This window comes from Raphanus sativus, chromosome 9, assembly GCF_000801105.2.
Source record: "Raphanus sativus cultivar WK10039 chromosome 9, ASM80110v3, whole genome shotgun sequence".
In the NCBI taxonomy this organism is placed as follows: Eukaryota; Viridiplantae; Streptophyta; class Magnoliopsida; order Brassicales; family Brassicaceae; genus Raphanus; species Raphanus sativus.
The window spans coordinates 36,830,958-36,843,657 of NC_079519.1; the positions used below are offsets into that span (position 1 = coordinate 36,830,958).

The 12,700-nt window shown below is 33.8% G+C and overlaps 1 protein-coding gene across 1 annotated transcript; it reads left to right on the plus strand.

The window, feature by feature from the left end:
* The first annotated feature begins 1,803 nt into the window (after window positions 1-1,803).
* Window positions 1,804-4,330, plus strand: LOC108823987 (subtilisin-like protease SBT1.7). Its single transcript, XM_018597309.2, has one exon. The coding sequence runs from the start codon at window positions 1,874-1,876 to the stop codon at window positions 4,148-4,150; it is 2,277 nt and encodes a 758-aa protein (XP_018452811.1). The 5' UTR covers window positions 1,804-1,873; the 3' UTR covers window positions 4,151-4,330.
* Window positions 4,331-12,700: the final 8,370 nt, after the last annotated feature.

A 12,700-nucleotide genomic window follows, 5' to 3' on the forward strand; every position in this document is an offset into this window, starting at 1 on the left:
AACAATTAGTAAAAATTCTTCACAACTTTTTTTAATCTATAAATGAACAGTGATTCGTGTTCAATTGATGAATGCTAAATATAGAAGAATAGAAAAAAATTTCTTTAGTGCTTCTGTTTGTTTTTAGCATTTTACTTTTATTCAAAATTTTGAGCTTTGATTTTAATTCTAGATTTGTTTATTTTATTAGATGGTATAAACATTTTTTTATTTTTTTGTTCTTTTATTTAAACATATAATATTTTTAATAAATGACTGTGTTGACAACAATACTCTAAAATTCATATAATATGATCACAAAATAAAGAATTATGTTTTTTTGGTATAAAACCGAATAAACCGAAAACCGACAGTATATAAACCGAACCGAAGTAAATATGGATTTAGAATGGTAGTTGTATTTTACTAACCGAAATACCGAGAACCCGAAAAAACGAACCGAAACCGAACCGATATCCGGATTGAACACCCCTAAGTATAATAATTAGTGTAACTGGATATATTATTTGATGTTGAACATAGGTAAACTTCTCTGAACAGAAGTCTTCATTTTTTGTCTTTGAACAGAAGTCTACTACCATAAAAATTTACGAAAAAAACAAATCAAATTTAGAGACAAATCAAAACGAAAAACAAAAGTGATCACTTTCAAAGCAGAATAGTAGACAGAAGAGTCTAAGAGCACACCTCCAGTGCATTACATAACATAAGCACACCACCAAATAATCTTCTAGCTAGAGATATGAATTAAAAGGCTATATTCACTTAGTCTTAGTTGTTTTTATCAAACATATAAACCCTTTTTATAGTATCAAACAACTTACAGTCAGTATCATAGTTAAAAGATGTTAATACTAAATAGAAACAGAGAATCTCAAAATAAAACAATAATACTCTCGAGCTAATACTGAAATATATTAATCAGTGTAATTGGATATATTATTTCATGTTGAACATAGGTCAACTTATGTGAACAAAAGTCTTTAAGTTTTGTCCTCTTTGAAGAGAAGTCTTGAAAACCTTAAATTTACGGGAAAAGTCAAAAAAATTAGAGAACAATCAAAATGTGTGTGTGGAAACCAGTCTAACATACAAACAAAATATGCTTAAAAGGAAACTGGATTTTACACAACTACACCACAAAATAATCTTCTAGAGTTATATATTAAAAGGCTATTCACTTATTAGTGTTAATGTTTTTTGAACATCATAAAGGTTTTCTGAATCCCTCATGACTCATGGCATGATGATTTTATCAAAACTATAACTGATCTTTATCATCTCAAACGAGTCACAGTAAATATTAAAATTAAAGAGGTCAATACTTAACAAAAACATATAACCTCAAGAATATAAACCAAATAATAGCCTCGAGATAATACCAAAATATAGTAATTTGTTCTTGATAATCCGGGGTATCTAAATCCGAAAGCCCGACTGATTTTATGGAGGTCGATCCACCGGCAATGGACTAGCTCGGTTATTCAATATGGGAATTAGTTACCCAAGCCTCCTAAATTGCAAATGGTTAAATTTAAGTGGTAAATTTTGAATCCAGGATGGAGCATGTCGTACCATTCGACCATATCCATGTGATTAGTGCAACTGGATATATTATTATTTCATGTTGAACATAGTTAAAATCATGTGAACAAAAGTCCTTATTTTTTTTTTGTCTTGATGAAGTCTACGAAGGTTAAATTTACCTAAAAACAAACATAAATTTTAGATACAAATAAAAAAAAAACAAAAGTGACCACTTTCAAAGCAGAATAGTGGACACAAGAGTATAATAGTAATATCTCTTTACTCTCTTTCTCGACTCTATATAAACTCTCTCGCATCTTCCAATTTTCCACACAACTCACAAAACATGTCTCCTTCGTTTCTCTCCTCCACTGCTTTCTTCTTTATCGTTATACTCTATTTGGGTCTCTGCCATGTCTCTCATGGAACTCAACAAGCTACTTACATCGTTCACATGGGGAAATCCCAGATGCCCTTGAGCTTCGACCACCACTCTCTCTGGTACGATTCCTCACTCCGGTCCGTCTCAGAATCAGCTGAAATGCTTTACACTTACAAAAATGCCATTCATGGATTCGCCACTCGGCTTACTCCCCAAGAAGCCAACTCGCTCATGACCCGACCAGGTGTCATCTCGGTTCAACCAGAGCAGCGTTACGAGTTACACACCACTCGTACTCCACTGTTCCTCGGTCTGGACGTACACAACTCCGGCCTGTTCCCCGAAACCGGCCCATCTAGCAACGTCGTCGTTGGAGTTCTCGACACTGGTGTTTGGCCAGAGAGCAAAAGCTTTTCCGACGCAGGATACGGTCCCATTCCACCTACATGGAAAGGTGGCTGCGACCCTGGGACTAGATTTACAGCTTCGCTCTGTAACCGCAAACTAATAGGAGCTAGATTTTTCGTCCGAGGCTACGAAGCAATTAATGGGCCAGTGGACGAGTCCAAAGAGTCGAAATCGCCTAGAGATGACGAAGGTCACGGAACACACACGGCGTCGACAGCGGCCGGATCCATCGTGGAAGGAGCTAATCTTTTGGGCTTCGCTAATGGAACAGCTCGTGGGATCGGTTATGGCGCTCGTGTGGCTGCTTACAAAGTTTGTTGGAGAACTGGTTGCTTCACGTCAGATATTTTAGCTGGAATCGATAAAGCCATCGAAGATAATGTCAATGTTCTGTCGATATCTCTCAGCGGTAGAAGGACAGGTTATACAGACGATGTTGCCATTGGAGCTTTTGCGGCCATGGAAAAAGGGATCTTTGTTTCCTGCTCTGCTGGTAATAATGGCCCCTTCCCTTCCAGTGTAGCGAACGTAGCTCCGTGGATTACTACGGTTGGTGCTGGTACACTGGATCGTGATTTTCCTGCGCTCGCGATTCTCGGCAACGGGAAAAAATATACTGGAGTTTCCTTGTTTAGAGGAGATGCTCTTCCGCCTAAAATGTTGCCGTTTGTTTACGCTGGGAATGCTAGTAACAATGCTACCTATGGGAAATATTGTTTTCCCGGAACACTGATTCCCGATAAGGTAAAGGGGAAGATAGTTATGTGCGAGAAAGGAAGGAGTGCTAACGTTGAGAAAGGGGAGGTGGTGAAAGCTGCTGGTGGTCTCGGAATGATTCTTCCGAATACAGCCTTTGACGGGGAAGAGCTTTTGGCGGATGCTTTTATGTTATTGGCGACCACTGTGGGAAAGAAAGCCGGTGACATTATCCGTCACTACACCTTGACCGATCCGAATCCCACAGCTTCAATTGTGATCCAAGGAACGGTCGTCAACGTTCAACCTTCTCCTGTGCTCGCAGCTTTCAGCTCCCGAGGACCTAATCCCATAACACCAAACATTCTCAAACCGGACCTGATTGCTCCTGGTGTCAATATCCTCGCCGCTTGGACCGGAGCTGTAGGACCTTCCGGACTCGATTCCGACACTCGCCGCGTGGAGTTCAACATCATCTCGGGAACGTCCATGTCTTGCCCTCACGTCAGCGGCTTAGCGGCTCTTCTCAAGTCTGTGCATCCCGAATGGAGCCCGGCGGCAATTCGTTCGGCTCTCATGACCACTGCTTACAATACCTACAAAGACGGCAAGCCGATCCTCGACGTCTTGACGTTGAAACCTTCAACGCCGTTTGGGCACGGTGCAGGACACGTGTCACCTGCGACTGCCGTCAGTCCAGGACTCATCTACGATCTAACAAGAGTGGATTATATAGGTTTCCTCTGCGCAATGAATTACAATTCGTCGCTGATCAAAATCATATCGAGAGGCAATTACGCTTGCGATGCAAGCAAAACGTACTCCGTCGCTGATCTAAACTATCCCTCCTTCGCCGTCAACGTCAACGGATCTGACACGTACAAGTACACACGCACGGTCACAAACGTTGGAGGAGCTGGGTCATACTCGGTTAAAGTAACGTCGGAGACAACTGCAGTTAAGATTTCGGTTGAACCGGCTGTTTTGAATTTCGAAGAAGTGAACGAGAAGAAATCGTATGCGGTGACGTTTACCGTTGACTCGTCTAAGCCGTCGGAGTCTAACAGCTTTGGCAGCATTGAGTGGTCAGATGGGAAACACGTGGTGGCCAGTCCAGTGGCAATTAGCTGGACATAGTAGTCAAATTATGACTAACTTGAGAAAGAAGAAAGGATTTGACCAAAAAAAAAGAGAAAGAAGAAAGGCGAGCAGATATATTGTAATGCCGTTTTCATAAGGACTCTGTTTAGCAAAACGACATGCAGTCAAATTATCATATGAGACTTGAATATGAAAGTAAAAAAAAAGTTAAGACTGTTTTAGCTTCGCTAGTGTGATATGACTATTTCGCAAACGTTCCATGACTGGGAACCACTCAAGTAGGAAACTATCACTAATCAAATACCTCCAGTGTTTCATAACAGTGTGAGTGATTACGATGAGTTTAAAAATATGAATCTAGTAACATAAAGAAAAGAGGTTAGAAACGACTCTAAGATCTAATGATAACCAACCAGAGGTTTTATTTCAAAAACGAATTATAACAAAGTTCATTAATGCGAGGTAATAAGGAGATCAATCGAAATACTTATCTTCAAACAAACTATCAAAATGCATATGGCTTTTGTTAAAAGCAAACTCACCTCTTTCCATTACCCAAATTTACAGGTAAAAAATCCAAAAGAAACGAAAAGTATAAAAATTCATGAATAGTAGCACTCAACTCAATTTTAAACCCTTTTTCCATCAATATTATATTAGAGAAATGGACCGAACCCAGAAATACAAATAATCCAAAAGACAAAGACCAGCAAAAAAACCCAAAGACAAAACTGGGCCACAAAGAAAATCTAAACAAAAAACTCGAAGGCCCACACACGAAAACCCTAGGGCATCCAACCTCTGCCTCCTCGACAGCCGCCTTGGTCCCTCACCATCTCCTCCGATTTGAGCCACCGCCGGATAACCAACCGTCATCGGGGCTTCACGGAACTCACATCTCCACACTTTCTTCACCGCAAACGTCTTCAACTCCAGTGATTTTCTTGTCGGAGAACGTCAATCGAGAACTCGAGATCTCATCCGCAGCCGTTTATCATGATCACAAAGAAGAAGGCTTTGCGTGAACCATCAACACTTACCATCGGATAGCTTCGAAGCTCCTCCGACTACACCAACACCACCCGAACCACACATACATCCAACAAAACGAAAAGGAAAGAAAAGAAACAAAAAAAACAAGCAAATCCTAATACAGCCGCCGACGAGTACAGTTTAACTAGACAATGTGGAAGCTAGAGCCGACCGTTCTCCTTTAACGGAAAGGAGTCACGCCGGAAACTTGAATCGAATGCCCACCGCGAGAAGGATGCGGCGCCGGAAGCAAAAGCCGAACGTCCACCGCGAGGAGGATGCGACGCCAGAAGCAGACAGAAACAACTTGTGGAGGACGGAAATCTATCTAGAACAGAAGCCAGACCGACGGTGGCTATAGAAGCCCATACCGTCGGCCGGATTTAAAGTTCGCCGGACTTTTCTCTTTCTCTCTCAACTCTTTCTCTCTCTTCCTCGTGTTTGTTTTCACAAAGAGACCTTTCCACTCAATTTTAAACCCTCATATATACTTTATTTTCAAAAAATTATTATAAAACAAGGACGTGAACAAGAATCAAAAACCCATCGTGGCATCATCACTCAGAGACCAATACAGATACAGTGGGCCAATCTGCCAGCTTCTGATGCTGATATGGTTTTTAATTTTTCTGGTTTACAAAAATATAATATAAAAATCTGAGAATATTTATCCGAGTTGTAATATATGAAAAGGTTTAGGCATCTCCAACTTCACGCCATTTTTTCCAAAAAAAATAAAAATGATTATGGAATAAATAATGCTTTAATCATATTTCATTTTTCATTCCATAATAAAATTTACACTATAAATAGAATAATCTAGTTTTTGTTTATTCACTACTCCATTACAAAATAAAAAAGAAATATGATTAAACTTTTTTATTCTATAATCACTTTTACTCCGTTTTGAAGGAAAAAATGGAGTTTTACATTGGAGATACTCTTAAAAGAATTGATATGATTATCTATAAGAACACTGCCAGTGCATTACATAACATAAGTACATCACCAAATAATCTCTGAGCTAGAGTTATGAATTAAAATACTATACTAATTCACTTAGTCTTAGTGGTTTTTATCAAACCTATAAACCATGTTTATGGTCTCAAATAAGTTACAGTATCAGTAGCGAATCCAAACTGACTTTTAACTGGGTGCACACAGTATGACAATATGTGTATATATGAAATTAGGCTGAGGAACACACTATCTTTTATGCCATGTAAAAAACATACGAAATTACAAAATTCAAATATTCAGAGAAAAACACCAAGATTAAAATAATTATGCCATGTGCGAAACCTACGAAATTTTGAATTTTCTCTAAATTACCAGATGAAAGCAATTGAAAGGTTTCAAAAAGTCTTACTAAGCTTCATGTATTATAAAGGTATTTACAATAATATTGTAGTTAAATAAGGCTATGTATTAAAATATTTATCTTCAATATTTAAATATGTTTCATAAATATTTTCAATATCTATAAATCTTCATTTTAAAAAATTAAACAATAAGCATTCAAGTAAATATGTACTCAAACTAAATATATAAAAATAACACATTTATTGTATAACTCTTCTAAGTAAAAAGTAAAATAAATACTATCAATATACACTAATCATTTATAAAATAAGTAAAATTAGATAAAATTATTTAAAATAGTATAGTAGTGGTTTATATGCATTGAGCGATTTATACTGTATTTAAAAAAAATCAAATTTTATATATACATAAATAGAAAATATTATAAATAGAAATTTATAATTTTAAATTATAGACAAGCAGATACCAACTAGTAATTATTTACAAGGGTATAATTTTATAACCAAACATAAATGTAAGTAATAAAATATTATATTATATTTTAAATAATTTTTCCTAGAAATAAATTTATAAAAAACAGTTCTGATTAAATAATTATTATTATAAAATTAAACTAAATTCTTAATACTAATTAATGCTTAGAGAATCTATATTAAGAATTTATACATACATGAATTATTATTTGATAGATATAATTATCTTTCTGTAAAATCGTTTATGTAATATTCTGATAATTTGTAATTACATTAGATTTTAAAAATAAAAACAAAATCATCGTAGAAAAAACAGTAGAGAAATCGATAAAATCGGAAAGTTGAACAAAATATAGTTGATAGTTGCACCAGAATTGTTTCAACTGTTTTTCTCATATTGCCTTATGTAAAAAAAAGTTTTATAATTAATACCTAGTATATGGATTAAGCACAGCAAAGGTATCACCTGTTCCAATATTCATGTTTGGATATTAATACGAGAAGAAATTAACATCACTTGTGTGTTACAAAGAAAAATATGAACATAACTTGTCCACATGCACCCATCTTTTCTTGTTGAATTGACCTGCATGTGGGTGTTATAGAAATTTGCTCGGGACAGATTGCTTGGTTCTTAGAAGGTAACAAAGATATCACAACTCTGAGAACAAATTCATGAATGGTAGCACTCGACTCAACTTTAATCAAGGTCCAATTAAAATCGATATATATATATTTTTTTTTTTTTGAGAAAGGGCTTTCTAAAACTGATATTTTTTTGCTTAAGAAATATTTGGAATAACCGTGACATATAGTGCTCATATCCAAAATTTAATATAAAAACAAGGACGTAGACAAGAGTCAAAAACCTCATTGTGGCCCACTCGAAAATCCAATACAATTATATTTAAAATAGAGCTTTACTATAATTTTAGATTTTATTATTTTAACAATATTTTGAAATAAATTGTGATTTAGTTGAGAATAAAACTAAGATTATTTAAACAATTTTATTATTTTAAATTATATTAAAAATAAATATGTACTATTTTAAAATTTATATAATCTTAGATAATTTATATCTATTTATTTTGGATAAAATATGGTAAATCAACTTCTATAAAATTTTTTTTTTTTTAAACTAAATTGATATAAAAGTTGTATAGTTATCAAAAAGTAAAACTAAACAGTATTAAATATATAAAATAACTATGATATTTAAAAAAAAATCATATAAAATTTTTAAAAATATTTTTGGGTAATAAATTTTTATAATCATGAAAATAAAAATAAATAATATTTAAAAATTTAATATATTATATTTATATTATTTCATGTCATATTTAAGTAGTGTAGAAGTAATAAGGTATTACCAAAATTCTAATATAAATCATTAAAAATATAAATTAATATTAAATGTAATCATCCATGTGGCATTTAGCTATATGTCACAATATGTCATATCACATTTATTTAATAAAATTAATTGTAGTAAAGATATGAGTCAAATTAAACTTTTAAATAATATATCTAGTGGATGGACCAAGCTGCCAGCTTTTAGTTTTGCTCTAATTTTCATATTTTCTGGTTTATAAAAATATTAAACCTAATGTAAAAAAGAAATCTGTAATTGGATAACTGTAATGATAACTAATTTGATGTGATTTAGCTACGTCTGATCAGATGTGAAGACATGTTTGTTCATGTCGGATCATACAAACCAAAGCTTCCACTCACATTATCTGGATCCAACCGTCAAAACCATTGGTTATATAGTTGATGTCTTGAACGGAACCCATTGAGATCCGCGAAAAGTAGTTCGTTACTTTGCTTATATCTTGTGAATTGTGATTAGCCTTAAAGATATTAATAGACTCACAACTTTCATAAACCCTAATAACTCTGATCTTAAAACACGGGAGCATTCATGTCAACCTGAGAAATTTGTAGCAGAATATGTATACCAGGACTCATCATCGAGCATGCAAAGCAACGTTCCTGAGTTCTGCTTTTGAATGAAGCTAACGTTGTTTTGTCTTGTTGCAGATTGGTCTTGGGCCTTGTAGTGGTGGGCTTCGATTGATGAATCTGGGCCTCACTAAATACTCTCCATCTCTGTCGTCAGTATAAATAAAGTAACAGATTATTATGAACACCATACTACCATTGGAGCATTCTCGGCCATGGAAAGAGGGATCTTTGTTTCATGCTCTGCTGGTAATTCTGATAGAACCGTATTTTATAAACTACGGATTACTGAATATTATAAAGAATAAAAATGATAAAAATATACCAAAGAGTAAGAAAAAGATGATACAACTGCAGAGGCGAGATATTATCTCTTTCCTTAACTCAAAATACGTCCCGTAGTGCGACGGTTCGATAACGTAATGAGTCCCAGGATACAACTGCAAATAATCTTCTGAATTTGCGTCACTCTATCAGAAGCCTGGCGAAACTAATTTTGTGTTGTACTCTCAGACACAAAAAATAAATAAAATAAAACATCACTATAACATGGAGGAATTGTATTTGTTGTTGGTTTTCAAGTGTGTCTCACTCTATTGTTTTCTAAATGGCTCACAAGCCTTTATATAGAAAATACAAAACATCACATTATGCTTTTGAGAAGCCATAACATACAAGAGAGTAATGGAGTCTTAAAGTCAAAAAATCAATATTGTCATTAAGAAAATTTAATTCCTTTTGACTCAATTTTTAATGACTTAGCAATAAAGAATATATTATATATTTGACCAAATCAAACATAAATAATATTTCTTTTAATTTGGGTTTGCATTTTATGTTTATACAAACATAAAGATAGTCATGAATAAGTAATGGACATAATATCCAACTAACAAATTCAAACCCAAATATCCAATATATGATATTTGCTAACTTTTAATATTTAGCCAAACTCATTTTGGACTTCCATTTCTCATTCAAAACCAACTCTGATTTTGACATACGAGTACACTACTTCATAGTGTCAAACATTCGGTTATTCCGACGAACGTCTTCGTCCCGAAATATACCGAAAAATGGTCTTAAACCATTTCGTCAAAAACGAGTTCCAACAATCCCCCACATGAATAGAAATGCTTCTAGACACTAGACGATTTGACAGACTTGACTTCCTAGACAAGACTCGACAAGACTCAATAAGACTCAACTACGGACTTTTGAGAGTACAAACGAGAAATTCACTGCATGATGAGTTGGTAGCAATTTTTCAGCCTTGAACCAGTCATTGTTAATAGCTATCGGATTTACTCGGCCAGGAGGTGGCCATGATGTCTTGAACCTCCCGGGCTTTGGTGTAAACCTAGACAATAGCCAAAACACAGTTTCATTCTCTCACAAAACCAATTTCTCTATTGTGTTCATTTTGGCCGTGAACATTCCTGGTAATCATGAGTGAACTTTAGAGAATATAGCCATTTTATTCTCCTAGAAACGGCCCCATTTCACACCCACAAGGTGATTTGCCATTAGTTTTGTTTAGAGGAGTATCATGTACTACTCCATTCATATCTCAAAACAATTGGCACAAATCATTAAAAGCAAATGCTTATCCTCTATTCCTTACATGTAGCACTGTTTAATCATCCTAGGAACTGGGTATAGACCGAAGTCTTACAGTGCTTTGGGCAGACTTAGTTTGACTTAGTTGTCTCCTTGAACCTATTTCTTGGGATCTCCAATCTGATAAGTAGAGTTACCGCCAAACCTCATTTTAGTTCATAGGCTAAACCCATTCCTCTTGATGATATTACAATTTGATCTCATGACACACCTTTAATAACAGGATCCTAGGTTGTCATCACATTGAACATAATCTCTTGAGATTAGTCGAGATCAATTGTTTAATGATTTTTGTCATCCTTTTTTTTTCAAGATACAATTAACCATTATACACAAAACTCAGTGTATGACACTAGTTTTTTTTTTTTAAATCATAGTTTGATAACTATCACTAAGTTCATTTGGTCTCTTGCCAATGACTTTATATGGTAAGCAAAGTTTCCCCCACATTTCTTGAAATAGCTCAAAAACATACATATTTACATTTAACATCTTTTAAGAGCTTAGAAGATTAATCTACAACTCTTGTAGATTTAAATGAATAATAAAAACAATTTCGAAAAATTGTTATAATTTTCTTTAAAATGTATTTCATTCTCAGAAAATCGCATTTTAGATACAACTATTTTCATAGTTCTTTCAAGTTGATTTATAACTCTATGATTTGAATTTTTCCAAAACATATTTTTGCTTTTAGCAAATATACATATCATTACATGATATTTTTCTACCATAAAAACCACAATTTTCTATGATTATTCTCAACCATATTGACTTTAGAACTACAATACACATGTCAGTTTCAGTCATATTGGTCTGAAAATTCTCACTGGTTTTGCATGGTCAACCTTTTTAAAAAATGCATTTAAGCATTGACGAAATACAAATGTTTTGATCAATATCAACAAACATTTTATTTCTTATGGCAAACGATTTATATGTGGCAGACCTCTCCCAAATTTTATTTGGGGCGTCGACTCACAAAATTCATTTCCATTCATATAACATGATCCCTTAAGAATCAAAATGTTATTTATAACTATGGTTTCACCATATTTGAAACTTGAATTTCTTCTTATTTTCTCATGGTCAACATACTTAATAACTAAATTAAGTTATCCCAAAATCTGAAAGAAGAAAACAAAAACGTTAAATCATTCTTGATAATTAAAGCAATTAATTATCTTAACCAAGTCAATGCAATAACACATTTTGACCAATTAAAAAAAACGTTTTAACTTGATGGAGATCCTGTTTGCATCAAAACAAAAACAAGATATCATTAGTGCATATAATGAGAAAAAAATGAATTTTTATCCCCATAGAAATCATCAACAAAAATAATCTGATGGAGTGGACAGATTTTTTTATCACCATGAAATCTCCAATTCCTGTTTTCATGACAAAACACTTCACAAAATAATCAGTTTTGTTAGTATAATAATACAAACAAAGAATTTACTAGAAAGATTATTTTGAAATAATCCTATAGATCTGATTCCGGCATCTTTTCCTAAAGATCAATCAACCTGTTCTTACAAAAAAATAATTCTTTTTACAATAATCAGTCTGGTTAGTGCAAAGCAATAAACGGATATTTTGAGTTAAGACTGATAGAACCGTATTTTATAAACTACGGATTACTGAATATTATAAAGAATAAAAATGATAAAAATATACCAAAGAGTAAGAAAAGGATGATACAACTGCAGAGGCGAGATATTATCTCTTTCCTTAACTCAAAATACGTCCCGTAGTGCGACGGTTCGATAACGTAATGAGTCCCAGGATACAACTGCAAATAATCTTCTGAATTTGCGTCACTCTATCAGAAGCCTGGCGAAACTAATTTTGTGTTGTACTCTCAGACACAAAAAATAAATAAAATAAAACATCACTATAACATGGAGGAATTGTATTTGTTGTTGGTTTTCAAGTGTGTCTCACTCTATTGTTTTCTAAATGGCTCACAAGCCTTTATATAGAAAATACAAAACATCACATTATGCTTTTGAGAAGCCATAACATACAAGAGAGTAATGGAGTCTTAAAGTCAAAAAATCAATATTGTCATTAAGAAAATTTAATTCCTTTTGACTCAATTTTTAATGACTTAGCAATAAAGAATATATTATATATTTGACCAAATCAAACATAAATAATATTTCTT

What these genes read in the sequence shown, in the direction of transcription:
- LOC108823987 (XM_018597309.2), top strand. Translation starts at nt 1,874, where the DNA reads ATGTCTCCTTCGTTTCTCTCCTCCACTGCTTTCTTCTTTATCGTTATA.